The sequence below is a fragment of the Mustela erminea genome, chromosome 8, assembly GCF_009829155.1.
Source record: "Mustela erminea isolate mMusErm1 chromosome 8, mMusErm1.Pri, whole genome shotgun sequence".
Lineage (NCBI taxonomy): Eukaryota > Metazoa > Chordata > Mammalia > Carnivora > Mustelidae > Mustela > Mustela erminea.
Genome location: NC_045621.1, coordinates 45,477,343 through 45,505,085, shown reverse-complemented (window position 1 = coordinate 45,505,085; position 27,743 = coordinate 45,477,343). Strand labels below are relative to the sequence as shown.

Below are 27,743 nucleotides of genomic sequence, written 5' to 3'. Positions count from 1 at the left end.
AGCCCTTAAGAGAGGAGACTTTATTTAAATGTTTCTTTCTAAAAGCCCTAAAAATGCTTTTCATCTTCAAGTATAGCAGTCATATTCAGACTAAATTTGATTTAAAATAAGCAGTTATAATACAGTGTAAATATTTCAGCATTCAGCCAAAATAAAATGGTGAAACAAGGAGCATATCCTATGCTTTGTGTTTGTTGGTGCAAAGCAAGACGAGGGTGTGCCTGGCTGGCCTGTGTGGGCCTGCCACCTCTCCCCCCCACCCCAGGCTCCTGGCTTTCCAGTGGCCCTTCTGCTCCTGGAACCTTTTGGGCAGGGCAGCAGGACACCGTGGGGTAAATCTGGAGGAACTGCAGTTATTTGCTGCCTTTCCCTCACGATTCATTAGTGAGTTTTTTTTTTTTTTAAATTTTTACTTTTTAAATTTCTTTTCAGTGTTCCAGAATTCATTGTTTATGCACCACACCCAGTGCTGCATGTAATGCATGCCCTCCGTAATACCCACCACCAGGCTCACCCAACCTCCTACCCCCTACCCCTCCAGAACCCTCATTGTTTTTCAGAGTCCATACCCTCGCATGGTTCGTCTTCCCCTCCGATTTCCCCCAACTCCCTTCTCCTCTCCATCTCCCTATGTCCTCCATGTTATTCCTTATGCTCCACCAATAAGCGAAACCATGATAATTGACTCTCTCTGCTTGACTTATTTCACCCAGCATAATCTTCTTCAGTCCTGTCCATGTTGATACAAAAGTTGGGTATTCATCCTTTCTGATAGAGACATAATACTCTATAGTATATATGGACCAAATCTTCCTTATCCATTTGTCCACTGAAGGGCATCTTGGTTCTTCCACAGTTTGGCAATTGTGGCCATTGCTGCTATGAACATTGGGGTACAGATGGCCCTTCTTTTCACTACATCTGTTTTTGTGGGGTAAATACCCAATAGTGCAATTGCAGGGTCATAGGGAAGCTCTATTTTTAATTTCTCAAGGAATCTCCACACTGTTTTCCAAAGTGGCTGCACCAACTTGCATTCCCACCAACAGTGTAAGAGGGTTCCCCTTTCTCCACATCCTCTCCAATACTTGTTATTTCCTATCTTGTTAATTTTGGCCATTCTAACTGGTGTAAGGTGGTATCTCAATGGTTTTGAACTTCTTTTTTTGTTTTTTTTTTTTTAAGATTTTATTTATTTATTTGACAGAGATCATAAGTAGGCAGAGAGGCAGGTGGGGGAATGGGGGGTGGGAAGCAGGCTCCCTGCTGAGCAGAGAGCCCTTTTGGGGCTCGATCCCAGGACCCTGAGATCATGACCTGAGCTGAGGGCAGAGGCTTAACCCACTGAACCACCCAGGTGCCCCTTCAGTGTGGTTTTGATTTGAATCTCCCTGATGGCTAGTGATGATGAACATTTTTTCCATGTGTCTGTTAGCCATTTATATGTCAATGAAGAAGTGTCTGTTCATGTCTTCTGCCAATTTTTTGGAAAAAAGAAAAAAAAAAGATTCATTAGTTTTGCATGTTTTAGTGAGGGCTCACATATCTCCCAAACTTCATCCATTCTGGAAAGGTGGTCCCCTGTGGCTGCTCAGGCTTTCGGGAGACTCCCCCTCTGGTTCTGAAGGTCACCTCAGAAAAATAGTTGCACACAGACCTCATGGTCTTTGGGGTAAAGGTTTGCGTCCAGAGGACCATCTGGGAATGAATGGCATTTATTTGGCTTTATGTACTTTTTAGAAAATCAGTCTTACAGCTTATTTTGTTGTGTTTCAATGGTTTAGCGTGGTCTCTATTTATTTTATTTTGTAGGGTTCAGAATAAGCTGGAGGTGCTGAATTATACAACCATTCCCATCTACCTCCCGGAAGTCACGATTGGAGCTCACCAGAGTGACCGTCTCTTCCAGAAATTCACAAAGGTGAGATTGGGAAACCAGGTGAGCGGTCTGCTATGAACCCTGCGACTGGCCCCAAGGTCACATCCCTGAAAAGGTTTTTGTTGTTTTTTGCCTGTTTGTTTTAGTGAAAGAGCTTCCTTTTCATTTAAGTAATTCTCCCTTCTTCACCTCCCCTTCCTGTCACTGGTGCAGCTCCTCTCTCCACAGGACCACATGCCACAGCGTGTTATCTTGATAGGGACACGCTGTCTGTTGTCTAGCTCTTGTCTGCAGAGCGCACTTGGGGTGTTGCTTGACTCCTTATGGTACCTGTGTCCACAGGGAATGAAGCCGTGCATCTGCGGCGGGGGAGAGCACAGGGCTGGGGTGCAGAGCCAGGTCAGGGGAGGTGGAGCTCAGCAGGCTCCGAATGTGTTACTGGTCTTCTCTGATTTCCATACATTTTTGTGAATTGCTTGTTTTCTGAATTGTTTGTGGATAGTCATTTCAGGCAGAATTCCATGAACTTTGAGGGCACATATAAGTTGTGTAGTAGAAGCCCGCAGATGAGGGAGAGACTTCTCTGGGAGTCCTTCCGTCAGTGGAAGGCTAAGGGCACGATCCATTTCTACACCAGCCATGGGTGGGGCTTGTTACTGGCAAATGTGTGGAAGGATCACACTTAGATTAGATCACCAAGCTGGGCAGCCAGCATTTAGATAAGTTTCAGCCTTAAATATTGTTGCATTACCGTAATTTTCTGATGCTTGCAAGTTGCTTCAAGCACTGACTGGGTGTCCACAAGTATATCCCACTACATGCTATTTTACTGGAGATAACTCGGCATTTTCTTTAACCGGAGTTCTTCTGGTTGTTTTGGAAGTGATTGGATTCATTGTAGGAACTTGGGGAAGTACACAGAACTCTGAGGCCATCCCTCAGCAGTACCCACAGATAGTGTATGTGCGCGTCTCCTTTCTGACCACTGTTAGCATGTACATGTGTGGCGCTCGGCGGGTTGGTGCTGCCTAGGGGCTGGGCTGGTTCCTCCCTGCCGCCGATGCCTTGTTTGCACCAGTGTCCTGCTGAGCTCAGTGCACAAGTGACCTCATTTTGTTCTGTGTCCTCAGGACTCCCACCTCTGTCCAGGCAGCCGCCATGGTGCTTGGACTGGTGCTGTGGCTTCTTCTGTCTCCCCTGTGTCCCACGTGCAAGCACGCAAAACCCGTGGCCCGCCCTTCCGGCCTTGCCGCTACTGTCCTTGCTGAGCCCTGGCCGGGCCCTGGGACATGGGCACTCTGGCTTGCACGGAGCCTCTTCTCCACCACAACCACGAGGGCGTCCGCCACCGTCTCCCCGATGCAGTTTGCGCAGGTGCTGTGGGGGGGCTTGAAAACATAAATACTCTATTACCTAGTGAGAAATTCTTGCCCTTTCAAATTTTTAAAAAATTCATCTGATTATGTCAGTGTGTTGATTTACTCATGATAGGTCTTTAACGTTTCTTAGTTTTGACGACCTCACTTTTAAACAAGGAAACAGTAGGCGGCATCTCAGAGACTTTGGAGTCACTGATGTGTGGGGCTGATGAGTAACTTTTCTAAGGCTCTTTCTCGTTTATGATGAGCGGCTCTGGCTTTCTGCTTGTCCCTCATGCGAGGTTTCCTCTAAACGTATTCGGTTTTTCCAAATGTAAGCAGGGGGTTTACGCAGCTGTCACCCCAAGTGGGGAGGGGGCCTCACATGAGTTGAGTGGCTGAGCTCTGCTCACTGACGGTTCAGCAGGCCTCAGGCCTTTTCATCTGGTCCTCCCACCCGCTCACTGCCTTTGTTCCATCAGTTCAGTCACTCTTTCCACTGAATGCTTTCCAAGTGTGTGCCAGGGACCATGCTTGTCCTAGACACTGGAGACGTGGCTGCCCTCATGGTGTGTACGTCAGAGTGCAAGGAAGCAGTAAAACAGAATGTGTCAGATGATGGCGACAGGTGATGTGGAGAAAATTCAGTCCCCAGAAGAGGGCAGGGCAAAGCCTGGCAAGGCAGGGGCTGGATTTGAAAAGCTGGAGTCATGCTTCCAGAGCCACCTGAAGGGAGCAGGTGGAGTGTAGGGCAGAAAGGACCCAGGCAGGGAGATGGGCAGCGACAGAGGTGAGGCATGGCATTATCAGCACAGACACAGGGAGGACGCCTCCTGGGCCAGTTGAGGGCTCTACAGGAGTGGAGGGGGAATGTGTGTGATGTGCTTTGTAGTGGGAACATTCTGGTTTCTAACCTGACACTGGGTGGAATAGGGGCATGAACAGAGGCAAGGAGGCCAGTTGGGAGGCCTAATAGGAATATCAGCCAAGGGGCAGTATGAGCTTGGACCAAGGTTCAAGAGATGGTCAGATGATGAGTACAAACAACAGAGTCTGTTAAAACTTCGTACTGGAAGAGAGAAGCAAGTAAGCTGTTTGCTGGGTTTTGGCCTCGGCAACCAGAACTGGAGTTGGAACTGGCAGGTGTTGGCAAGACATAGAGACACAGGTTTCGGAGAGGGGTGCGGAATTTGTCAGTCATGTTTGAGATGTTCGTGATAACCACAAAGAGGTTTTGATCAGGTGGTTACATGTGCTGAGTTTGGGGTCTGCGTCCTCCTCCGCTCTGGAGGGAGCTTGTCATTCAAGGGCCTGACTGGTGTCATATGGTACATATTCTTGCACGTTCTGGCTCACTGGTGACTGCTCTTTATTTTTTCTCTTTATTTGCTATTTTTCCATCTTCTTAAGATGAATAGAGACATCATTGATTTTTGATCTTGCTCTTGAATAGACGCATTTAAGGCTAGACACATTGCCCTTCAGGTCTGTCTTGATCTCCTAAGTCTTGATGTTGGGTTTTCCTTAGTCAACGCAGAATATTTTCTAGTTTCAATCTGATTTCTGTTTTGACCAGTATGCTAATTTGAATTATACTGGATAATTTAAAAGCAGTTGGGATCTTTCTAATTATCTTTTTGTTACTGATTTCTGGCTTAATTCTGCTCTAATCAGAAACATAATTTGTATAATTTCAATCCTTGCATGTGATTGAGACTCAGCATTTGGTCAATTTGGTGACATTTTGTGGTCTTGAAGGAGAGCACCCCTTCCACTTATGCTGTGTGTGGCGTCCTGCTGGAGTCTTGAGGTGACATCTGTGGGGGCGTGACTCACATCACCTTCCCCCGGGCTGGTCTGGGTCCCCATGGGTCTGCTGGGTGGAACATGTGCAAGTCCGCCACTGTTGGTGGATTGGTTCCTTCCCATGGTTCTCTGCCGTTGTGCTTTGCACATGCCAAGGCCATGTCGTTGGGTGTGTGTGCCCTGAAGCCTCCCTTGTGGGTGGTGCTTGTCCCCAAAGTTTGCTTTCTTCACTAGCTATGTGGCGTCTTATGCCGTCTTCTGCCAGTGGCCTTTCCACATGTCCGTGTTGCCGGCGGGCGCTGTGCTCCCTGAGATGGTTGTGCCTCGCCTTTCGTCCCATCTGCATTTTGAGACTGTCTCCCTCTTCACACTCAGTGCAGCTGCTGTTGCACTCCTGTCTCAGGAGCTCCTCCTACTCCATGTTTTGTGTGTTTCTTACCTGCTCTGTTTTTTTCCTTTCTGGCCCTCTTTTGCATTAAGGTGTTTTTTGTTTATTTTCATTCTGCTTCCTTCCTCTGTTCACTTCCTAGCTCTCATTCTCTTAGTAGTGTTCAGTAGCCAGTCAGGTAGTTAAATATCCATCCTCGATGTATTGCTGTCCACAGTGCGCTAGGTCTCTAGTTCCAGAACAGGGGTCTTGGGGCTTTCTCCTCGTTTGCCCAGCTCCTGTCTTTTGTGCTGTTTTGTCATCTGTATCACTTCTCCAAGCACTGTGGGCCCTAGAGACAACAGTGTTCATCCTTGTCTGTGGTCCGTGCCCCTGCAGCTTTGCCCCAGGCTCCCCTGCGCCCTGTCCCCTCCTCTCTCCATGCTCTCACTCTACAGCCTGAAGAATCCTGGCTGACAAAAAATAAGAATTCTTAAGTTTAAAAATGGTCTCTAGGATCCTTGTTTTATCTGTTTTTTTATTTTGGAATGCTTCAAATTTACGGAATGAACGAGAGCAGAACATACCATCTGCCGAGCCATCGTGAGCTCTCCAGATGCCCTCTTAGCCACAGGCAGTGCAGAGGTGGTTCTCAGTGGGCCCCTGCAGCAGCCCCACCTGGCCCTGTGGGGAGGTAGGCTCTCGGGCCCCATGCCAGTTCTCCGGCACAGACCTCCTAGGGATGGGGCCCAGAATCTGGTTTAAGGAGAGAACTGTGGCTTTAAGGCATTCTCTTCCCACCCACAGCACAGCTGTCAAAGCCAGGAAGTTCATATTCCTATGTTCCTACCTCTAATCTATAGACCCTTCGAGGTCCCCCACCATCCCAGAGCTGCTCTGGAGAGCAGGAAGACCAGATGTAGGAGAGCGGCCTGCATGTGGCTGGTCTCTGAGCCTGACCTGTCACTCCGGCTTTCCTTGGCACTTCGGAGGAGGACAGGACAGGCTGTGTTCAAATGGCCCTCCGTTTGGTGGTGTTTGCTGTTTGCCGGGACCAGGCTTCAGACGCCTGCCTTTCTGAATCTCCTGGAATCCAACGTGTCAGCTCAGCCCAGGGCACCCGTGGGCCTGCGCTCAGACTGTGCTGACTCTGATCACTTGGCAGAGGGGCTGTCTTCACTGGAAGTTGCTCTTTTAGTCCTTGTAATGTAGCAATATTTCAGGGAGGGAGGACTGTCCATCTCCTCAGTGGGCTTGCACTCAGTGGCTCGGATATTAATGTAACGGTCGCCAGACTTTGCCTTCCTAGCTCTGTCACTGCTCCCCCAGTGCTGTTTCTTACCCCACTGGAAGCCGGCACTTTCTCTCCTCCCTGCACGTTCACTTACTTGGCTGTGTGGCCACGGACCCCCAGGCTCTTATCCTTCACCCACACGCCTGCATTTACCTCTGCCTCTCGTGGGCCAGCAACTCCGAGCTCATGGCAGTCCTGCAGTCCCGGGGTGGCGCGACAGGGTCTGGCTTCCTTGTCCCCACTCGTAGGCTTCTCATGTGGCAAGGGGCCTGGCATTCATGGCCTTGGGGTACGTGCTTCCTGGGGTAGCTGACGTGTGACCTGTTTCACACCACGCTCATATGTCTCAGTGAACATGTATGTCCCAGCTCCTGCTGGTGCCCCCGCACACGCGTCTGTACTTTTGTCTCTGCTTGGGTTCCTAATGTTCTTTGACTAACATTTGTCCCAGTTTCGGAAGACTTACTAGGACCTCTTGCTAGGTGTGGCCTGCACCCCTCTCCGAGTACTCCCATTCTTGGGCCCCAGTCAGCCATGGGGACCTTCGAGCACATTCTGTGCCCCGATGCTCTTCTGTTGTTTCCATCCTGTTTCTCCATGACCCTCAGCCGGGCATGTTCTTCTTGTGGGGCTTCCAAGGTGCTCATCTTCCCAGCTCTTTCTCATTGGCTCCTAGACCTGCCGGTCCTTGTTTCCGTGTTTAATTGTAATCCTAGTCCTGTTTGTTTCTGGAATTTCCATTTTTTATTATGTCAAGTGACCTGCTGAAATTATTTTGTCCCCTCCTTACTTGAACACACTCATCACAAAGTTACCTCTTTTCGATTTATTTAAATTGCCCGACTCTCTCCCAGTCCTTCCATGGTTGATCATTCAGTCCTGTTTTCCTGTGTGCTTTCTTTTTCTTTCCTTTAAGCGCCAGTTACCGTAAAGATAGCTGGACACTCTGGATGGCGTTTTCTTACCTTGAGAGGAGGCAGATGCTGTCTCTGGCAGGCCTGAACTTCCAGCGGGTCACCGGAGCCCATCCACAGACCCAGCACCAGATGCCCAGTGTAGGATTGTGAGGCCTGCTTTGCTTGCCCTTTGCCCTTCCTGAGGAGGGCACACTCAGTGGGGCTTGCTATGCAATGGGTTCTGACCTGTCCTTCTGTCTCCACCGACCCCTCCCCTGCGGCTTCTTGGGCTCGCAGCTACCCCTGCGGGGGTAGGCGGGCCCTGGGGAGGCATTTTTGCAGGCACACTGGCAGCTTGCCTCTTCTGCTTTCCTCCTGGGGACCTGGAACTTCCCTGCCTTCGTGCCTTTGCACAGATATTTTTCCCGTCTCTCCTGGTGGCTCAGGAGGGACGTGTCGTCTGCACCGGTCCCCCAGAAGCTGAGTATGTTAGCCATTTGAATCACAGACATGCTGGGGGTATTTGGCAGTTTTCCATCATTATTATGTTCTGTGTGTTAATGTCTTACTTTTAAATTTGTGAGTATTTAGAGAATCTACTCTATTGAACTTAAAATTTTAATGAAATACTTAGAAATGCTGGAATTTTTAATTAAAATTTCTAAGCATTAAAAAAAGAATTTTAAAAATGTCTAAGTATTCTAAAGAAGCACTTTTAGAACATTGTTAGATTTGCAGGAAAGTTGTGCAGCTGCCGGAGTGTTATGTGCCCCACACCCCACTTCCCTTGCTGACGTCTTACGTGGGTGTGGTGTACTGTAGCAGGGGACTGACCGGCGTCTGTGCAGTACTGTTCACTGAGTCCATACCATGTTTGATGTCCTGAGTCTCCCTAGTGCTCTGTTTCTGTTCCAGGACCCCATCCAGGGGCTATCCATGGACCATCCAGGGACCACATGACACTGAGTTGTCACATCTCCAGAAACTCCATTTGGCCATGACTATCTCATTTCCTTGTGTTTGGTCCTTAGGATAGTTGTAAGGAAGATGGTCAGGATTTTATAGACCGTTCCTCAGGTAGGGTTTGTCTGATGTTTTTCTCAGGATTAGCCCAGGTTTGTATTTGCCAAGAGGTGAAGCTCTGTTCCCACCACATCGCGGGCCACACACACACACACACCATGTCCCTGCTGGTGTTGGCCTTGACGCCCTGGCTGCGGCCATGTAGGTGCCGCTCCCTTTGCAGGAAGTGACCATGCACTCCGTAGGCTTTGCAGGTGCCCGCTGAGTGGGAATTGTGTGAACCTTTAGAAGAGTGCCGATGTTTTTAAAGGAACCTCAGTTACTTGATATTTTTTAAAAAAACAAAAAAGGTAAATTGGAATTAGATAGAATGTAAATCGTAGTGACCAGTTGTCCTCATTCACAGAGTATTCTGTTTGGATGTCCGTTGTTACCAAGTGTCCCCTAGAGAGCCTGTGGTGGGAGGTGTAGGGATGAGTGATGAAGGCTTTGTGTCGATCTCACATGCAGCTGTTGGGGAGACCTGGGGAGATCTGCTCCCAGAAAGGGGTCCCTGGCCAGGCTTCAGAGCTCTTGTCTAGAGATGCTCGAGGGAGCAGCGGGCACAGCTGGCCTGCCTCCGAGACACCTGATGCGCTCGTGGGTTTGCTGCTGGGAGACAAGTGAGCAGCGTGGGGATGTTTCAAAGAATTGTTTCTGCAAGAGGAGGAATTGTTTGATGCTGGAGCAGAGCACATTCTCTGGCTACTTGTTTCCTGGAATGCGTGGGGTGGTGGGTGCCCTTATGGCAGAGACCCTTGGAAGATGACTTTTCTGCTAGGCTGTTATTCATTTTCTAGGGGAAAAAAAGTGTTTTTAATGTTGAAAATGTGTCTTAGCCACGCTCCACCAACAGCATGAGAAGTTTCTGTAAACCTGGCACATGTAATAAAGGTAATGAAATTACTACAGTTGCACCTCATGATTTCACGAGGAACTTAAAATATATCTGCAGCATGCTTGTGGAGACACTGGAAGCAGGAGGGTGGGCTCTGCACGGGGTAATACATCCATTACTTATGATGCATATTTTATGGTGGATCCTGAACTTGCTGGTACTTGCGGTTAGGAGTTACTGGATGGCACTTCTGAAGTGCCATCTTGGAAGCGGGAGCAGTGCGCGGACCTTTTGTTTTTAATTAAACGTCACAGTCTCCCTTTCTCTTCTAGGATCTTTCTGCTCCTTCTGTCTTTGCTATTTTGGGTCGGGGTATAAATTTCTTTTTTACTTACACCAGCAATTTTTTACTCTTGTGTATGGGATATTATTCTTGCTTATGTTTTCAATAGCTTCTCTTTCTTTAAGCATCTCAAATACAGTTTTTTCTCTTCTTTGTCTGGTAATACCAGGTTTGGAGGATCATCCAGACTTTATCATTTATCATTTCCTCTGATTCTTACCTATAGGGGTGGTTTTTTCCCTTCTGTGTTTTGGAAACTGTGACACTAAGTTCATGCTTTGTGGGCCTCTATCCGTGGACACGTAATGAGAGTCCCTCCTAAATACAGGATCCCCAGTTAAATTTGAATTTGAAGAAATGACGATGCTCTTTTGGGGTGAGTGTGCCCCAGACGTTTCAGGAACTGGGGCATCTGACGCTGTTCACTAGCTCTGGCTGTCCTGATCCTGTAAGGACTGATTGCTGCTGCCAGCCCCCAGACTCACGACCAGCAGGGGCTCCAGGCCCCTGAGGTAGTGCAGCTGGAACCCTCAGACCCGTGTGAGGACAGATCGTGGCTGTAAATTCCCCAGATGGCAGCGGAGGTCTCTGCAGGGCCCGGGCTCTCTTCTGTTCTGCCTTCCACGGGAGCTGCTACCCTCCAGAGCTGTGCTTTGGTAAGGACTCCCTTCCTCGGGCCCCACCTCACCCTGACGGCAGCTCTGCCTTCTGGCTCCAGGCAGCTCTTCTCACGTCCCCAGGGCCACTGAGGCTTCAGCTTGCCATGCTGGTTTTCACCCTGCTCTTCATTTCTAACCTTTGTGATTTCTTGCAGAGCTCAGCAATGCATTTAAAAGCATTTCTAGATGTTTTATATCAAGAGCTCTTTCAGGGCTCTGGGGCTGTTGTTTGGCTGGAAACAGAAAGCCGCTGTGATGTTCTCCATGCTCTGCAAGCTGGTTTGGGTGCTGGGTCTGCCTGTAGCCGCACTAGTGAGGGTCTGAGTTGGAAGCTCTGTCTCTCTAGGCTCAACAGGTGTTTGCTTGGTGAGCCCCTGGGACAGAGAATTCATTAAATCCCCGACTCTCAAGGCAAGAAAGGAGAGCTGACTGATGAAAGACTTTGTGTCTCCTGTTAGCATCAGAGAGTCCTGTCTAGAAGACATATTCAGGCATTGTGTGGGCACTAAATTATTTCCGGGAGTGACAGTCTACCCTGAACACTTGCTGGTAAGCTTAACACTGCTGCCACCCGACAGAACTGTCACCTCCCCATTTTGCATTTACTCCCCTGTCCCTTGGCAAGTCTGTTGTTCCAGGCACTGTTGTCAGCATCGGGGCCACATTGGGGACTAAAACAGTGTTGTTCTCAAGGAGCTTGCATCCTGGTTGGGGAAGGAGGTCCAGCCAATAAGCTTACATGTAACAGGGCATTCAAGTGGGATGGGGCAGGAATAAGTTGATCTTGGGCAGAGGTGTGCTACAGAGAGGGGTGACCGAGCCACACCTGCGGGCAGGGCTTTGGAGGTGGAGGCAGGCTGGGCCTGCTGTGGTGAAATGGGGGTGTGGGGGTGTAGGCAGGGCTGGAGGAGAACGTGGAAGTTAGCGGGGCATGATTGGGGATGGGGGCTGTAGGCAGTGCTGTGAAGCCTGGGGTGACATTTTCGTGAGACTATAAGCCAGTGCACTGTTTTGAGAGTGATCGGGTCTGAATTATGTGCAGAGATTATGTGCTTGCCATGTTCTAGGGTGGGGGCAGAGAAGCAGGGGGTTTGGGGAGTCTTGTTGAGAGACAAGGGGGACATGGCTGTGACTCCCGGGGTGAGCTACGTTCTGTTACCCGAGAGGCCCTATTTGCAATGATGGGCTTGCCCTTTTCCAGGAGTTGGATCTGTTCCTATGTGTCAGGTTTATAGCTAAATAAGCTATTGTGGAAGGGTTCCAACAGGGGGTGCTTGAGGGAGGGATGCAGTGCGGCAGTGGGTGTGCTGTTTGTCTCCCTACTTTCCTTCAAACCCTGGGGTGGGCGCGATGCTGGGAGCAAGTGCAGGCATACTAGGACCTGTCCCCTTCAGTGGCTGGATCATGAGGGGCGAGTTGAGCTGATGGGTCACAGGGTTTGTGAGAGCAGAAGCTGTTTGTCAGAACAGTGGTTTTGTTCATGGGGCCACAGGCACGCTTAGTCGTGGACACCTGTTAGCCTGATGCTCACTGAATTCGCTGATGAACTGGATGACCCCAGAAAGGGTGGCTCACTGGAGCCTTTCCAGGGGACAGCCTGTCACCTCAGATGCCTGTGTGCCCTGTCTACACACTGGAGTGGTGCTGTGGTCCAACCCGCGTGTCGACCACATCCTCCTTGTCAGGGGCACTCGTGGCAGTGGCTTGAAGAGCATGAGGACTGCTGGGAACACAGGGTACCCCCCCAGCCTTTTACAGTTGCTCCCTTACTGGGAGGATTGCAGCCTGGGCCTCCTTGTCAGACTCAGACTTCAACGTTTTCGTGACACTTAAGTAGATTCTGCAGTGACAGTGACAGGTGCCATCGGCAGAGCTGTGACCCATTCCATGCAGGGGGCTTGGCAGGGAGTAGAAGTGCCCTGGTCGCAGAGGACCTGCCTCTTCCTCCCCAGATAGTGTGCTGGCCTGGGGCCTGGAAAGGTGGGATGTTAGGCTGGCAGCTGCCACCCTGCCACCCCCGCCACTGCTCCCCACCTCCACTGCTCCTCCCTCCACCGCTGCTCTCCCCTCCTCCCCTGCTCTCCCCTCTTCCCTGCCCCCACTCCCTGCCCCCGCTACCCCCAACCAACCCCTCCACCCCACCCTCACATGTACCCCCTGTCACTGCTACCAGCAGGGCAGGGCAGGCTGCTGGACCTCAGGAGGAGAGTTTGGATAGAATGGTAGAAGTAGGCTTTCCCATATTTTGTTGGCATGTTGTTTTATTTCTAAAGGCTGAGACAGGCTCAGTCTGTTGCTGGGCTAAGGAGCGAGAGCACGTAGGGAGGGAGGGAGGGAGAGGGCGCAGGGCAGCCAGAGGTTGCAGAGGCGCGAAAGGGATCCCGGCTTGCAGGCAAGTATGGCTGCTCCCGGAGGACTCGGAGGACTTGGACAGTCTTTCCACAGAGCCCGCCCTGCTTCTGTGGAAGGAGCCACCCTGAGGGAGAGTGGAGCCCTGCTCCGTAGGACCCCGGCAGACCGGCTCTTGTTGCACGAGAGACACGGCTGCTGGAGGGCCGGTTGGCCAGCGAGAGAAGCTACCTGTGGGGAGGTGTGGGGCTTAGCATGCTCAGGTCAGTGCGGGGCATGCACACCAGCCTATACGCGGGCTGCTGCCTCAAAAGCCTCATGTTCCTGAGTTAACCTTCCAGCCCCAGGCTCAGAGGGTAGATTGTAGCTGTTAGACTTCCTGCATTTACGTTTGCACAAGAGAAAGGTTTTTGTGTGTAGCATGGTGTCCACAGGTGCTTTGATGGCTAACGAGTCTGGGGACAGGGGTAGAGGTTCCCAGAAGAGGTCTGGACAGGTCAAACTCTGTAGCTACGGAATGTTCCTGGTGTCACATTTGCATGGTGGTGGTGTGTCTCTGTGGATCCTGTTGCCTTTGTGGCTTCTCTTGGAAGCCAGTCAGTGGGGATGATGGGAGGGCAGTGCTCACCCACACACACACAGTGGCAATGTGGGCTGTGGAGGTGAGCCCTCATGGACTCTGGACCCCTGCCCCTTAGCTGGCCTGCCTCAGTGGGTCCAGAGGGTCAGCCTGAAGGAAAGCCGGCTTTGGTGGCCCTAAGCCAGGGACCCTGCTGCTGTGTCCGGCTGCCTGGCTTGGGTCCCCCAGCTGGAGCCTCGCTGCCTGCCTGAGCTGAGGGACACCCTTGGGGTGAAGATTCCACGTCCTCCCGTGGCTGGGCAGGCTCCATGGCACCGGGGCCCAAGTCTGGGGGGTGTGCGTCCAGGTCACGGGATTCAACTGGCTCATTCTGCTTCCTGCAACGTTGTGATTTTTACTTCTGCTTGTCTTTGTAGGATTTGAGCTACCATTTGTCCTGGGGCCCAGCAGTCCTGTACCCCAGAAGTAGCCTGTGTCCCGGGAGCCGATGGGCTAAGGGTTTGGCTCTCTGTTTCCTTTTTGCTCTGATGGCCTGGAGTCAGGGGCCCAGTTTCAGGCTCTGCACCAAGGATGGAGTTTGTCACTGCAGAACTGCCTCTTCCTTGGAGCTGTCCTCTGCCAGTGTCAGCTGGTGCCCTTTCACTGCACAGCCCACCCAGACACCATGCACAGGATGCGGGGACAGACCCGGTCCCTGTGCCCCACAGGCTCGCTGACCACTGGGCACCACACGCATGAGCATAGCACATGGTGTAGTTCCTGGGCTCATGGTGGGGATTCAAGTGTCAGGTGTCAAGAATCTCAAGATTATAAGGATGATGGCTTGCCAAGTAGACGAGGGCCCTCCCCAATTTGGGGGGAGAAGGAACAGCTTTGTGAAGGCTAGAGGCAGGGTGATGGGTCATGTATTATGTGAAAGAAAAAGAGGTAGAAAGGACTTTTATCAGTTCAAAATTGAGGGTGGTCTGTGGGCTTTATTTGGGATTACTCATTGACTACAAGAAGCTCTCTGCTGTGAATTTCAGAGCTAGGGAGACAGTGGGGCTCAGAGGTTGGTTAGCTCAGGGCAGCTCCCTAATATGGGAAGATGTGGAAGACAGAAGTTCAGGGTGATGGTTCGGAAGATGCTGTCCGGCTGGCGAATGCATTCTGGTAGCGAGTGGCAGGTGTGCAACATGGGCCAGATTCTTGTAGGGCCTTGATGCCCTCGTGCTTGTTGGCAGTAAGAAGAAGAGGCCTTCTGGAAGGCTGGCTAGGATAAAGGTGGGGTGTATGGGACAAGGGGACCTGGAGCAGGGGTGAGAGTAGAGAGGCCGGCCTGACCGGGAAGCCATGCACAAGGACAGCTAATTATGAGTAGCTATGTTCGGCCCCTAGCTGCTGTCTGGGAGGGCAGGTTGTTACTCTTCCCAAGTGAATGGGCCGCAGAGAGGCTGTCTGAGCCGGAGGCTGGAAGGTTTCCTGCAGGGCACAGACCGGGCTCCATCCCGTCACATTGAGTCCCTGTGCACAGCCGGGTGGGGGAGTGCTGGGGAGGACGCCATGCACAGCTGGGCTTGGGGTCCCTGGGTGGGGGGGTCGGGGTGTTGTGAGCATTTCCTGTTTGGCTGTATTGGTGGCCTAGGGGTGCAGACTAGTGAAGACAGACCTGTTGAGAACAGAAAGTTGCTAAGATTCCATATAAATAGGAATTTTAAATTTTGGTTTTGTGTTGTTGATCCTGTGACGCGGGTGTTAGTTCAGCTCTCTCATTGCTCTGGCTGGAGTCAGGGTGGTTTTCGGGCACCCATCCATCATACTCCAGGTGACTGCCTGGGCAATCTCAGGTTTCTCCTGAAGTGATGTATGCAGAGGGGCACAAGTGTCTGGAGTCTGAGTTTATTTATCCATATATTTCCCGTTCACTCAGCCCCCATTCTGTTGTTGGCACAACCTGTGAACACTCATGTGAGTGCCGATGTATGCATAGCAGGCTACTAATTTTTTAAAGTCATTTTTCAAACCCTATACTGGGTTACTTCTTATTTCTGTGCAGTCCTTCCTTGGGGCAGAAAAGCTGTGAATTGGTTTCCGCTTTACTGGTTCAGTGTCTTTTCAATTTAGGGAGGCCAGATGCTATTAAGATACGGAGCTCCCTCCACAAATCTGATCATGTCCGAGACAGTTGCCAGGACGACAGAGTCTTCTGCTTTCTCTCCTGCTATTTTTATTTCTTTACTATCTCAAGTTGTTTTTGTCTCAGTCCCAAGTTAGCATTGTCTAGAAGAGTGGTACTTTGTCGGTGGACTATGTCAACACCGTGCGGTCTTGCCTCCGCGGGGCTTTCTTGGGTAAGGCCACACTCGCAGTAATGGGAGAGCCTTGGAGTCGTTGGCCTCAGCGAGCTGACGGAGAAAGCTTACTAGACTCCGCTCGACACTCGGGCCTCAGAACTTAGCTTGGTACCTGTTTTTTTGTGTTAAACTGCAGATTCTCTGTTTAGAAATTGTTCCGCTGAGTGAGAGTGAGTACATGGTGTCTGCGGTTGCCCCTTGCTCGCAGGCTGGAGGACACGCTAACGTGGCTGCTTGCTGAGCGCGGGGCTGACACTCCTTGTCCGTCTGCATGCCCTGGCGCTTAGGTTCCCGCGTGTGGAAGATGACCTGCGTCCCTGGGGCAGGGCAATTCGTGTCAGACATGGACTTCTCACCTGGTGCTTCAGGTTGAGTGTGATTGCAGATGACCACATGCTGTCTGGGCTCTGCTGGCGCCGGGTCACAGGGTGACGTCCTCACATACAGCCTGGCAGACCACAGGTGCCCGGATGTCGCCGTGTGTGCCCTCTGTTCTGCTGTTGGAGAATTTCTAGCAAGAATATTGTTTTCAGGTCTTTAAACAGGGGTTTGAGTCAGAGCTTTCCCACTCGCAGCTAACATGAGTCATGCAAAGTGCATGGTGCTGTGATACTTAGGGCAGTGGGTTTGGCAGCTAAATACGGATGTGTTTGTAACAGGCTGTGGTGTTTATGCTAAAAATAGAAGACACTTATTCTTAAAGAGATGGCTTCTGAAAATTGTCTTTGGTAAAATAAGATTTTAGGGGATTGATTTCAGTGTTTTTAGACTGAATTTATGCTTAGCAATAAAGAAAAATTGGGGACATTGTATATCAAAGAAGTCACTTTACTAAATAATTTCTATAACGTTCTTTAAAATTAATAAAACATTTTTATTTTTGGAACTCATTAGCATTTATATGTAATAATCGATAACAGAAGTTGAACATTGGAATCCCCAAGTCACTGCAGACTTTCTTAGCCGTTTGAGCTCCTTAGAGCGTCTAGAAAAAGCAGAGTCCGTCATACCTGTTACAGCCCACTTCCCACCCCAGGCAGGGCTTCATCTGATCCTTTTTTAAAAATTATCCTTTTTACAGTCCCACAACGAAGGACCTGGTGCCAGTATTAACACATCTAGTTTAGCTCTCCACAGCTGAAGAGCTGTGAGCATCTGTGAGTGCCCCTGACACGCCTGCCTGGAGCCAGAAGTTCCCCAACAGGACTTGCAGTAAACCTGAAAGGGGGTGGAGAAACCCTGAGAGCCCACCTCTAGGCCAACGTAGATAGGGGCTGGGCGCTGATGCATGCCCAGGCCTGGCACAGCTAGAAACCGGAGCAGCAGAGCTCCATCCATACCGACTGGAGGGTGAACAGAACACTGGAGGGAAGGAATGGAATTCAGTAAAAACGAAGGCAGCACACAGGTGAGACAGACAACTAGCTGTTGCATCATGCTAGGAGTTGCAGTTTAACTTAACGGATTCTTACACGGGGTTGTGGAAGATATTCCTGGACTTGAGACTTGAGGGTCCAGCCTGCCGCCTGCAGTCAGGTGGCTTGGGCAGGTCACTTGACGCCTTTCCGAGGAGAGATAGTACCCACCTGCCCCTCATGGCATCAGAGCGCGTGAGACAGTGCTGGTTTTGGAATTCAGTGACTGCCTGCTTGCATCAAGCAGGTGAGTGACTGCCCTGGACACCAAGAGGAGAGACGGGGAAGAGAGGACACAGTCACCCTGTCTGCGTCAGGTCACTCCTGGAGGAAGGGGCAGGAGCTGGGCAAGAAGAGCTAGTCGTGGGAAAGGACAAAGACGAGGCAGAGGCCGGGATAGCCGGTCACCTGCTTGCTCATGGAGGGCCACTTGGGAATGCCTGAGAACCCAACACTCACCGGATCAGGAGGTGCGTGTGCCAGAGCTAGGGCTGGCTTCCTTCTGGGGGCCTCCTGCCACCCTGTCATGGAGCCTCCGGACACTCCTCCCAGAGGTGTGATTCCTCACAAGGCAGCGATTTTTGCCGCACGTCTCCAGGAGAGGTGGTGCTTGAGGAGGACAGCGCTGGCTGGTGAGCAGGGCTGAGAGCCGGCAGCCTTCTTGGCCAGAACCGGAGCCCCGGCCCCCAGGGGCCCTGCGGGAGCAAGTGACTCACCACTGCCCTCTGGCCTTGGGAGAGGGGCTGGGTAGAGGCGAGGTCTCCTCAAGCAAGGGACACTTCAGTCCCGTAGCAAGTGAGGTTCAAAGTTTGTATCTTACTTTTCTGTTTTCCTGGCTTCTTTTGGCTTGGTCAACCATCTTCCTCTTCTGTTTTATTTCTTCTGCTGACTCATCAACTACACCGTCTGGTTTCACATTCATTAACACTCCGGGCTGTTCTAGTGCATGTCTGTCCCTCACCAGCATCTGCTCACACGTGGCTGGTCAAATCCTGCCAGCCCACACACAGCAAGCTGACTTCTGTCCAGCTCCCCTGGCCTCTGCCGTGGTCAGTTATCTTTAGAGGAAGCTGTTCTCATGACCTTTCACCCTGGCTACTAGCTATGCTGTCCAGTGCGCTCTGTGCAGGCCCCGGCCTCTGTGTGACACCTCTGCATAGCCCCAGTCCCCTCCTGCCTTCACTGTTCCCACCACCCAGGTCTGTTGGCAACGAGTCGTTAGCTCTTGCTCAAAAAAGTCACCCGCACTTGCGTTTCATTTTTATAGATGGCGGCACTCAGCACGGACTTCTGCATTGGCCGCTTGTTTCCTCTGACACCCTGAGACTGCCCCCTGGACCCCTGGCCACACGGCTTCTGTGGATAAGTCTGAAGTCCTGCCGTGTGCCATCCCGTACCTGAGGGACCTGTTCTCTCTGGCTGCTTCTGAGACCCTCTTTTCATCTCTTTATCACTACTTCCCGCCACCTGGTGACCACGTGCTTCTGGGTGATTTTCTTTGTGCTTATCCTGCCTGGGGTTCATGGAGCATCTCGGGTATGAGCAGTTCATTGTTCACATATCATTTGTAACACGTTTAGTCATGATTTCTCTGGATGTTTCTTATTCTCTTCTGGGGACTCTTGACAGTTCATGACCCATAGGTTGCTGAGGCTCTGTCCAGTTGTTTTTGGCCTTTTTCTCAGTGCCTCATCTTGGATAGTTTCTGTTGTCCTGTCTTCAAGTTCACTGGGGTTTTCTCATGTTTATATAATATGCTATTAATTCCATTGTGCTAGGTTGGGTTCTCCAAGGAGCAGCAGCCAGGATAGGATCAGGTAGATATTGATAAGAGTTTTGGGGAAACACCTATGAAGGATCAAGGGGAGAGAAGATATAAGGTGCAGGGAAGCCCTTAGTTCTTGGTGCCATGTGATGCCTGGGACAGGAGAGGGAGGGAGGCGTATCAGCAGTGAGGTGGATCTGGCCAGGCTGATAGGGTGGCCCGGGGCCAGCGATACCTGTCAGCAGAGTCCCATGTCCTGAAGAAATAGGAGGGCCTAGAGCCTTTGCCGCTCCCGGCCAGGCTGAGTGGGCACCTTCTGTGGGGACATGGCCCAGTGTGACCGTGGTGTAGACACGGGCAGCAGCTGACGCTATAGGCACATTGGAGCAGCACACCCAACCAGTGGAATTTTATTTCAGATATCCTTTTTTTTTTTAACCCTAGAAGTTTATTTATTTCTTTTTATGTTTTCTGGTTTTCTCATTACTTTCATTTCTCACTTAATTCCTTGAGCATACTGAGTATTTTTATAATAGCTGTTTCATTGGTCTTTTCTGATTTCCCATCTTTGTTACCTCAGAGTTGGCTTGATCTGTTCTCCCCTAGATATGGGTTACATCTTCCCTTTCCAGGGTTAGAGACTTTTCCACGTTCAACATCCATTGTGAGATCTCTGTATGAGTCTTGTTTCATCCCTTGAGGAGTGTTTGACTATGTAACCAGCAGGCAGTTGACACACTTGCAAATCAGCTTAAGCTTCTGGGGTTTGATGTCTTAGCTTTGTGGTCAGTCTTGAGCAGCCTGGCTCATAGGGGAGGGTTAGCCTGGTAGCCAGGTGTGTGGTGAGCCCCGGGTGCTGGGAGCTCAGTCCCTCAGCCCCAGGAGTCTCGGCAGCCCCCAGGAGTGCCCTTTCCCCAGGGGGCTTCTGCCGGCCTCTGGGACCATCACCCCACATGTGCAGGGACATGCGCAGCCGCAAACCAGGTCCGTCCCCATCAGTATGTCAGGCCTTCTTTTCTGCCCACGGCCCTCCCCTCTAGCTCTCCGCCTGCAGATGCTAACCAGCCCGACCTCTGTTTCTGGTGTCCAGATGGTGGGGGAAGCTGTGGCCATCAGGAGGCATGGGTTTGTCTGGTGTCCTCACATGGTCTGTCCCGAGCAGCAGAGCTGTGGCCAAGGCTGCAGGGATCCAGGTGGACTGTGGCCACTGTGGCTGCTCCCGTGGGCCATGCCTTGCACTGTCTGGTTGCTGCCTGGCCTGCTGCCGAAGCTGTTTCCTCCTCTCTGCCGACCAGGTCCCGTCTGTTCCTGAAGCCTCCGATCCCGTGAGTCAGACCTGGTTCCTCCATCCTCAGGCACCTCCATTCTGACAAGCTGTACGTGTTCTGTGTATTTCATGAGGTTAGAGAAAATGGGATTTATTCATGCCACTCAGGACACTAGGACACAGTGTGCTTTATATGCAGAGGGAATTGAGATTTTTCCCAGGAGAATGAGTGAATAAAGGTAACTGCTCTCAGCTGGGTTCTGAGGGAAGCAGCTGGGAGAAGTCTCCCTGTGCGATCTCTGATCTCATCAGCCACCTCTCGGCACAAATCCCAGCCTGGCTTGTGGCGTTTCATGACGGGCGACATTCCCTGGAGTCAGACTCTCCCGCAGTCCCACTCTGTAGCATCACCTTGCAAACAAAACGTATCTGTCTCGGCCGCCTCTGGAGCCTCTCCTTGAGCTACCCGGGTCCCTTGTCCCTCGATCCCGTCATCACCTTGTTCACTTTCTCTTAGGGCAGCGGGTAGCAGTTTTTTTGAGACAAGCCAGAGAGTAAACAGTTGAGCTCTGTAGGGCCTGCTCCTGCTGTCCCCAGGACTCGTTTCTGCCACGGGACTGAGTACCCATGAACCTTGTTTCTATAGGACAGTCATCAGCCAGGTTTGGCCTGCAGGCCATAGTTTGCCAATCCTACACAAGGCCATAAATTCACACGGGGATGTGGGAGCCCTGACTCCCCCGCACGGTGTGAACAGAGAGTCGTCATCTGGACCAGAGTCTTGTGCGCATTAAGCGAGAACCTGTTCTGGTTGCTTGTGTCAGCATCTGTTTATTTTTTCCTGCAGTAAGCAGTTCCACGTGGAGAATTTCACATCAAGCACAGAAGTCTGGAAGGGCACGTCGAAGGGTCGTTTCTCACCAGGAACACTCCACAGAGCAGGGGCTGGCCGCCCAGGGCGGGTGATAGGCCCAGGGGCCAGAGGGGCTGGCTGCCTTGTAGTGGGGGCAGACTGAGCCAGAGGACGTGGGCTTGGAGTCTAGCTCTGTGGACAAGCTCCTGAGCCTTCCTTTGAGGGAAAAAGACAAAACAGAATAGCAGTGTATGTGCCAGAAAATACAGAATGTATGAAGAGTGTGCAGTTAGCACTGACTAACCTTCCTTGCCCCCCGCTCCTGGGCCCCTGAGAGGCAGCCCTGCGAGAAGTTTGTTCTGCATGTACCATCCCGGGGTAGTGTGCCAGCAGTGGGGGGGGGGGGGGGGGGGGGGGGGTTGCGCAGGAGACTGTCCTGTGCTCCTTACCAGGAGGGTCAGGCCCATTATGTTTCCCACTGTTGTAAATGTTAGTTGCAATTAGGCATGACCTTTGACACAGATTTTATGCAGTTTAAGTGATCTGGGGAAACTGGGAATGATTTTGCGAAGGCTGTGGTGCCCTGACTACATCTGTCCCAGGGCAATCAGGATGGTTCCAGTGGGAGGAGACCTGGGCCTGGGGAGGAAGCTGTGGGGCTGCATGCCTCCCCCACAGCCCGAGGGGAGCCGCAAGGGCGAGCCCTTTGGGGGAAGAGCCACGGCCTCTTTGGGCGGCCCCCCCAGCCCAGAGAGCTTACAGGGGAATGGGGCCCACAACATGGAGAGCCCCAGGTGGGCCAGCTCTCCAGCATTTCAGGCACAGGGCAGGTGGGGCGCCCCCCAGAAGAGGAGGGCTTTAAGTCTGTGTCTTTGTGGTTTGCAGGGTTTTTCTCTTTAGTAAACTCATTCTTTGACTTTAGTGGAAATGGGGAAGGTGGGAAGACAGGCTCCTGCAAGTATTAGACTGGGCACCGTGCCACCAATCCAGATGTCTGGCACGTGTGGCATTGTCCTTGGGTGCTGTGCACTGTGGGATTTCAGCTAGGGAGCACTGATGGGCTAGACGGCCTTGGTCATCTTGCTTCCTCCCTTGCCCTGTGTCCCTGCAGCCATGCCAGGCCAGTTCAGTGTGTGCACCCGTCCTCCTTCTCTCCCTCCTCCCTCTTTCCCTCCTCCCCTGTCCTCCCTCCTGCCCCTTCCCCACTTCCCTCTGTCTCTAAACATTTCATGAGTAACAGTTCACGTCATATCTTCACAGAGTTTTTGAATGAAATCGTGCAGGTAGTGAAGAGGGGGGCCATCCACTAGTCAGAATTTTTTCAGAAACATTTTTTTGTGTAAGGAACACATTAAGATTAGGAGTAAGTTCGGCTGGGGGAACCAATCAGAAGATCTAGAACACCTGTGTCTTGGTTAAGCTCAGTGGCTATGTCTCCTGCACAAGGCCAGAGATTTGTGCATGGGAGGCGCTCAGAAGTTCTGTCCCACAGAGTTCTCCCTACTGATGTCCTGGTACCCATGTTCCAGGATGCAGGTGGAGGGAAGGAAGAAGAAGAGGAGGCACAGGCTGGGCTGACGGCCCTTTCCCCAGGTGCATATGGCCGGACCCAGGCTCGCATGTCGATGTTAGTCCCCAAGCTATGCTCCCTGCACGATACACACTCTTCTCAGAACACTGCAGGTGTTTTCTCATGGGACAGGTGTGAACTGGGTTTTGGTAATTTGCAGGTTTTTGTTTTTGTTTTTGTTTTTTTATTTAATTTAATTTATTTATTTGTCAGAGCGCGAGAGCGAGCACAGGCAGACAGAGTGGCAGGCAGAGTCAGAGGGGGAAGCAGCTCCCTGCGGAGCAAGGAGCCCGATGTGGGACTCGATCCCAGGACGCTGGGATCATGACCTGAGCCGAAGGCAGCTGCTTAACCAACTGAGCCACCCAGGTGTCCCTGCAGGTTTTTTTAAATGAGCAGATGCAGATAGGAAGAAATGGAAAAGAAAAAGCTTATTTTGCATCCCCTCAGTGTGGAATGTTCCAATTGGAAACCCTCCCCAGAGACCCCATTGGCGTAAATGTGCTGGAAAGGGACCCCGAGGCTCCAGAAATCAGAGGGCAGCAGACTGCAGCCCCGAGCAATCCAGGGGCAGGTTTTTGAGCCATGCGTCACCACCGATGGTCTGCCAGCTGTTATTTGCTCTGGGCCTTAAAATCCGGTGTGCGAGGACGTAAGCAGAGGTGGGTTGCTGCCGCACACCAGCCCTTCCTTACAGGGCTACCAGTGCTCAGGGACACCATGCCTTCAGAGCCCCGGGGACACTGCTGACAGAGCAGCTCGCCGCAGGCATGGGGGACATTTGGGCGCCTTCCCGAGCTCTTTCCAAGACCGGTCAGCTCTCTATTCCCTGGACACAGTGCTGGGGGTGGTCCTCCAGGAAGAGAAGTCCCGTTCTGGTGGGCCCACTGTTGGGATACTGCAAAGTCACACTTCTCTTTCCTGCTGGGACTGTTGTGCCTTCGTGGCCCTCTACTGGGTGTTCCCAGATGCGAGCCCAGGGCCTCTGGCCTGCCCTCTTCATCCTGTTCTCAGGCGGTCATCTGGTGTCTCCTAAGGCTAGGGCCTCCATCAGCATGCCCCCTGGTATGCACAGACACACCCCAGCATCTTCCTCACTGCGGGCAGAGCATTCCTGTGTGTGTCCTGGGAGCCACTCACCTGTGTGGTCTTGTGGCTCAGAGGTCAGGAGGAGGAGGTAAGGATGCGGGTTGGCTGTGTTACTTGTGGACGTTCCAGAGGAGGCTCTGTTTCTGCCTGCTTCCAGCTTCTCGAGACGCTTACGCCCTGTGGCTTGTGGCCTCTTTTCTTGGCCTCTGCTTCCATGGTCTCCCCTCCTCCTCTGGTCTGACCTTCTCGTCCCCTGTGCCAACCCTGGGTGTGCGTGGACAATCCGGCTGAGCTGCAAAACCCCCTGTGCTGTGTGAGGTCTTGAAGGCACAGGGTCTGGGGGTTGGGGGCGTTGTTTTGCCTGACACCGTCCCCCACCTTGGTGTGGGGACTCTGCCACATGAAGGCACATTGCTATTAGTCGTCATCGTCATCAGTCCCAGCTTCCCCGAGCTTCCCCGTCCCTGTCCGGACCACCTTTGTGTACAGGTCAGTGTTTCCTGACGTCTTCTCTGCCCTCTTCCCCAGGCACCCTCATCAGTTCAGGTAGTGTCTCCTCTGCCCCAGCTGTTGGGCAGTGGCCGCATACCCACAGGTCCCCAGCACAGCTTGTCTCTGTAGCCTCAGACCCAACTTTCCCACTGCCCCTCAGCTCCACACAGTGTCCGCGGCTGGGCTAGTCGCTTACCTTGCCTGCAGCCACCACCTGCCCTCCCCCCCGTTACTCTGTCATGCAGAGCTTCCCGAGCCCTGAGGAAGCCAGACAGGGTGTTAATCCCTGCACCTAGCTTATGTCGAAGTGCTCGTGGGAATCAGAGAGCAGAATACGTGATGTGTTCCTAATGCTCACCGTGTCCCATAGCCTGTGCGGCTGCCTGGGTGCCGAGCTTCCCCAGAGTGTCCCCTCTCCACTGGCAACTGCACACTCATAACCTACCCCCAGGCTCCCCTGTGGTGCTCCTGTGGCCTGTGGGAATGTGATACCCTCTCCCTTGCCAGTTTTTTCCCTAGACTCTGTACTTCCAGGAAGCTGGGTCTTGCCTTTTGTTTTCCTTTTGGATTCCCCGAATGCTCTTGGCACGTGAGTGGCTCTGTTAATGGGGTACCCCAGGCCTAAAAAGCAGAGCCAGCCTATGCTGGTCTCCTGCTCCGAAATGCATGGGCTCAGCTGTCCCTCCCGTCTTCCTGGCAGTCCCCAGCAACACAAGCGCCTCTGCAGACTGCAGAACCCCTGCAAACCCGCGTGACCCGCACAGGCGACAGCGTGGGAGCAGGGCCTCAGAGCACACCTGCCGTCAGCTCTGTTTGGCTCGGCAATGGCCTTTGGAGCCCCCATTAGTGGCTCCCATTGCTGTGGCTGAGGTTGGATGCCTGGTGCTGATGATGAGGAGAGGGAAACTGATTAATTTTTTCAAATACTTTAATACTTAAGGGCAAAATGAAGGGTTTTTTTATGTAGTATGTACGAATCTGTTTATCCACATTGACTTGTAAATACGAGAAAGTAAATGCAATGTTTTGTTCCCACGTATGTAACTTGGCAAACCTAGTGTGCTCCAGTGTTTCCCTGGCCAGGTGTGGCTCCGTTGCAGGCCCACCCTGCGCTGTGGGGCACTGTCTTCCATAGCCACCTGGAACCCACGGCCCCTGACTCTTGCTGCAGACTCCTTTGCCCGAGGGAGTGGGCTTGTGGCCACATGGTGTGGTCTCTCTGGATGCCATGAGGGCTGGCAGGAGACCTCTGCCCTCTCAGTCTCAATGCTGCCCCGACAGACAGCCCTCCCGTGTCTAGTCCAGTCTGCTTCCTCCCCCTGCTCCTGGGAGCTGCCACTGAGGTGGGGCCCGATATTTGACACCCCGCTTTGTCCGCTTCCCTAACCTGCCCTGTAGATGGTAAAGGGTAGAGGGCCTGTGGTAAGCTCACCTGAGTGCTCCCGAGACTGCTGTTCCAGCCAGAGTGCCGGCCAAAGCAGTGCCCTCTGGAGGTGCGAGTGGGTTGTTTGAATGACCACCCTCAGAGCCTGAGAACAGACATGCTGCTTCCCAGGCCAGAGGCCACACTCCATCCCTGCATGCTGTGGGCGCACAGGGGCTGGCGGGGCTCTATTCCCATGGAGCAGCTGCAGCGAGCTGGGGCTCGTGGGCCTGTGAACCCTTGTGACTGTGGCCTTCCCTCCCACAGCTGCCGGGCCGCAGGTACTGCCCTGGATACAATGCAGACGTGGGCGACAAGTGGATCTGGCTGAAGTGACGGGTCATCCTCCACACTCTACGCTGCGACAACGAAGAGGTTTCCAGTCTGACCCGCTCCTATGGACTCCATGTGGCTTTAGAGTTGGGGGGGGGGGTGGATAGTCAATGACCTGAAAATGTCACCAGGGGAGAAACGGCCTGGCCAGGAGCAGGCTTCCCTGAGGAGTGTCTGGGCGCAGGATGGGCCTCTTGCCTTAGGAGGTTTCACGGTCTGCTGGCTCTGTTGGGCAATGATCCATAGTTACCACGGGGAAGAAAAATCTGCTATTAAAGACCAGGTGTGAGTAGAATTTCGTTACAGTTGTGTTCTGTGTCGTGCTGAATTGATACTTGGTTTCTTCAGACTTCCAGAAATAAAGCCGATTCCACAGCGTTTCCCTCCATCATCCGTCCACACCCGCACCCGCCACGTGTGTGCACACGTGTTTGCTCATGCGTCACTGACCGTGTGCTGTGGTGGGTCTGGTTTATTGAGACAGAGGCCAGGACTCAGAGGGTTTCTGTATGGAGAGGGAGAATCACATTTCCTTACACAGAAAGCAAAAAGAAAACTTGCCTGCTCGTTGAGCATTTCAGTGGCCTGCCCGGTTGAATGGGAGAGCTCTCCCCCAGAGCTGTGCCCCTGGCCATGTGCAGACCCCTGGACACCTGTCCCTGTTGAGATTTGGGTGCTTGAAGTTCAGTGTCGCACAGAGGTCAGTTCCTCGGCCACAGAGGTGCACTGGCTGCCGCTCAGGCTCCTGCTCCCGCACCTGCTCCCAGACTCTGGGCTCACTGGGATGCTTCATGGGCATCCCAGTAGTGCCCAGTGCGAAGGAGGCCCAGACCGCTCTCTCCTCCCTCCCCTTCCCCAGCTTCCCTACTCTCCTCCCCATCCCTTCCTCTCCCCTCCCTGCCATCCCCTCCCCTGCTCCCCTCCTTTTTTTCTTGTTTTCTTCCCTTCCTTCTCCACTTCCCTCCTCCGCCCCCCTCCCCTCCCCTGCTCCCCTCTTTTCTCTCTGCTGACTTCCCCTCCCTCCCCTTGCTCTCCTCCCCTGCGTTGTCCTCCCCCTGCGCTCCCCTCCCCTCCCCCCCTTCTTGTCTTGCCTTCCTTTCCTCTTCCCTCCTTCCTTTTTGGGCAGGGGCTGTTCAACAGTTGAAAGTTTCCCAGCAGCGTCTAAGTTGGATGCCCTGCTTTCATCAGGACCTGGGAGTGCACTTGGCACCTGGCCAGCTGTGGAGTGTCTTTTGGACTAAGTGCCTCACAAACCATTAAGGAGAGGAGGAAGGAAAAGAAAAACATCTTTAATTATCCTGGCTGTCCCTGATGTCCCAGCCATAATGAGCTCTTTCTCCGCGGCAGCATCCCCCACGGGTGGCAGGTCTGCCGTGTGGTCAGGACACGTGGGTGGGAGCCGGCTCACTCTGCAGGCAGACTCATCCCTCCCAGCCTGTGTGCACCGCACCCAGGGGACACGGTGGAGGCCGAATGTCAGCGCTGGGGTGCACGCTCCCTGCTGGCCGCGCACGTGGTGGCTCGTAGGTGCCGAGAAAGGCTGGGTCACTTCTCGGTGCTTCTCCTGTGAGTGCCGGGCAGAGAAGAGTGAATGAACAGTGATCCGGCCTTCTCTGCAGCTGGGGACCCGGAGGGTTGGGTGGATGCCCGCGTCGGATCTCCTGACTTGAGAGCAGCCATGATCCAGTTTCACAAAAATGCTACAACCCCTCAAAGCCCCGGAGCTAAAATAACCCCGCATGTATTTAAATACTCCATTTTGGAACGTTCAG

The 27,743-nt window shown here is 52.5% G+C and overlaps 1 protein-coding gene across 1 annotated transcript in view; it reads left to right on the top strand.

Moving 5' to 3' along the window:
* The window catches only part of NDUFA10 (NADH:ubiquinone oxidoreductase subunit A10), a 50,988-nt gene extending 24,637 nt beyond the window's left edge, over positions 1–26,351 (top strand). Inside the window, exons 9-10 of the mRNA XM_032355379.1 lie at positions 1,813–1,921; positions 25,906–26,351. Coding sequence (XP_032211270.1) covers positions 1,813–1,921; positions 25,906–25,974 — 178 coding nt within the window. The 3' untranslated portion in view covers positions 25,975–26,351. The remainder of the gene's footprint in view (positions 1–1,812; positions 1,922–25,905) is intronic.
* The last annotated feature ends 1,392 nt before the right edge of the window (positions 26,352–27,743 follow it).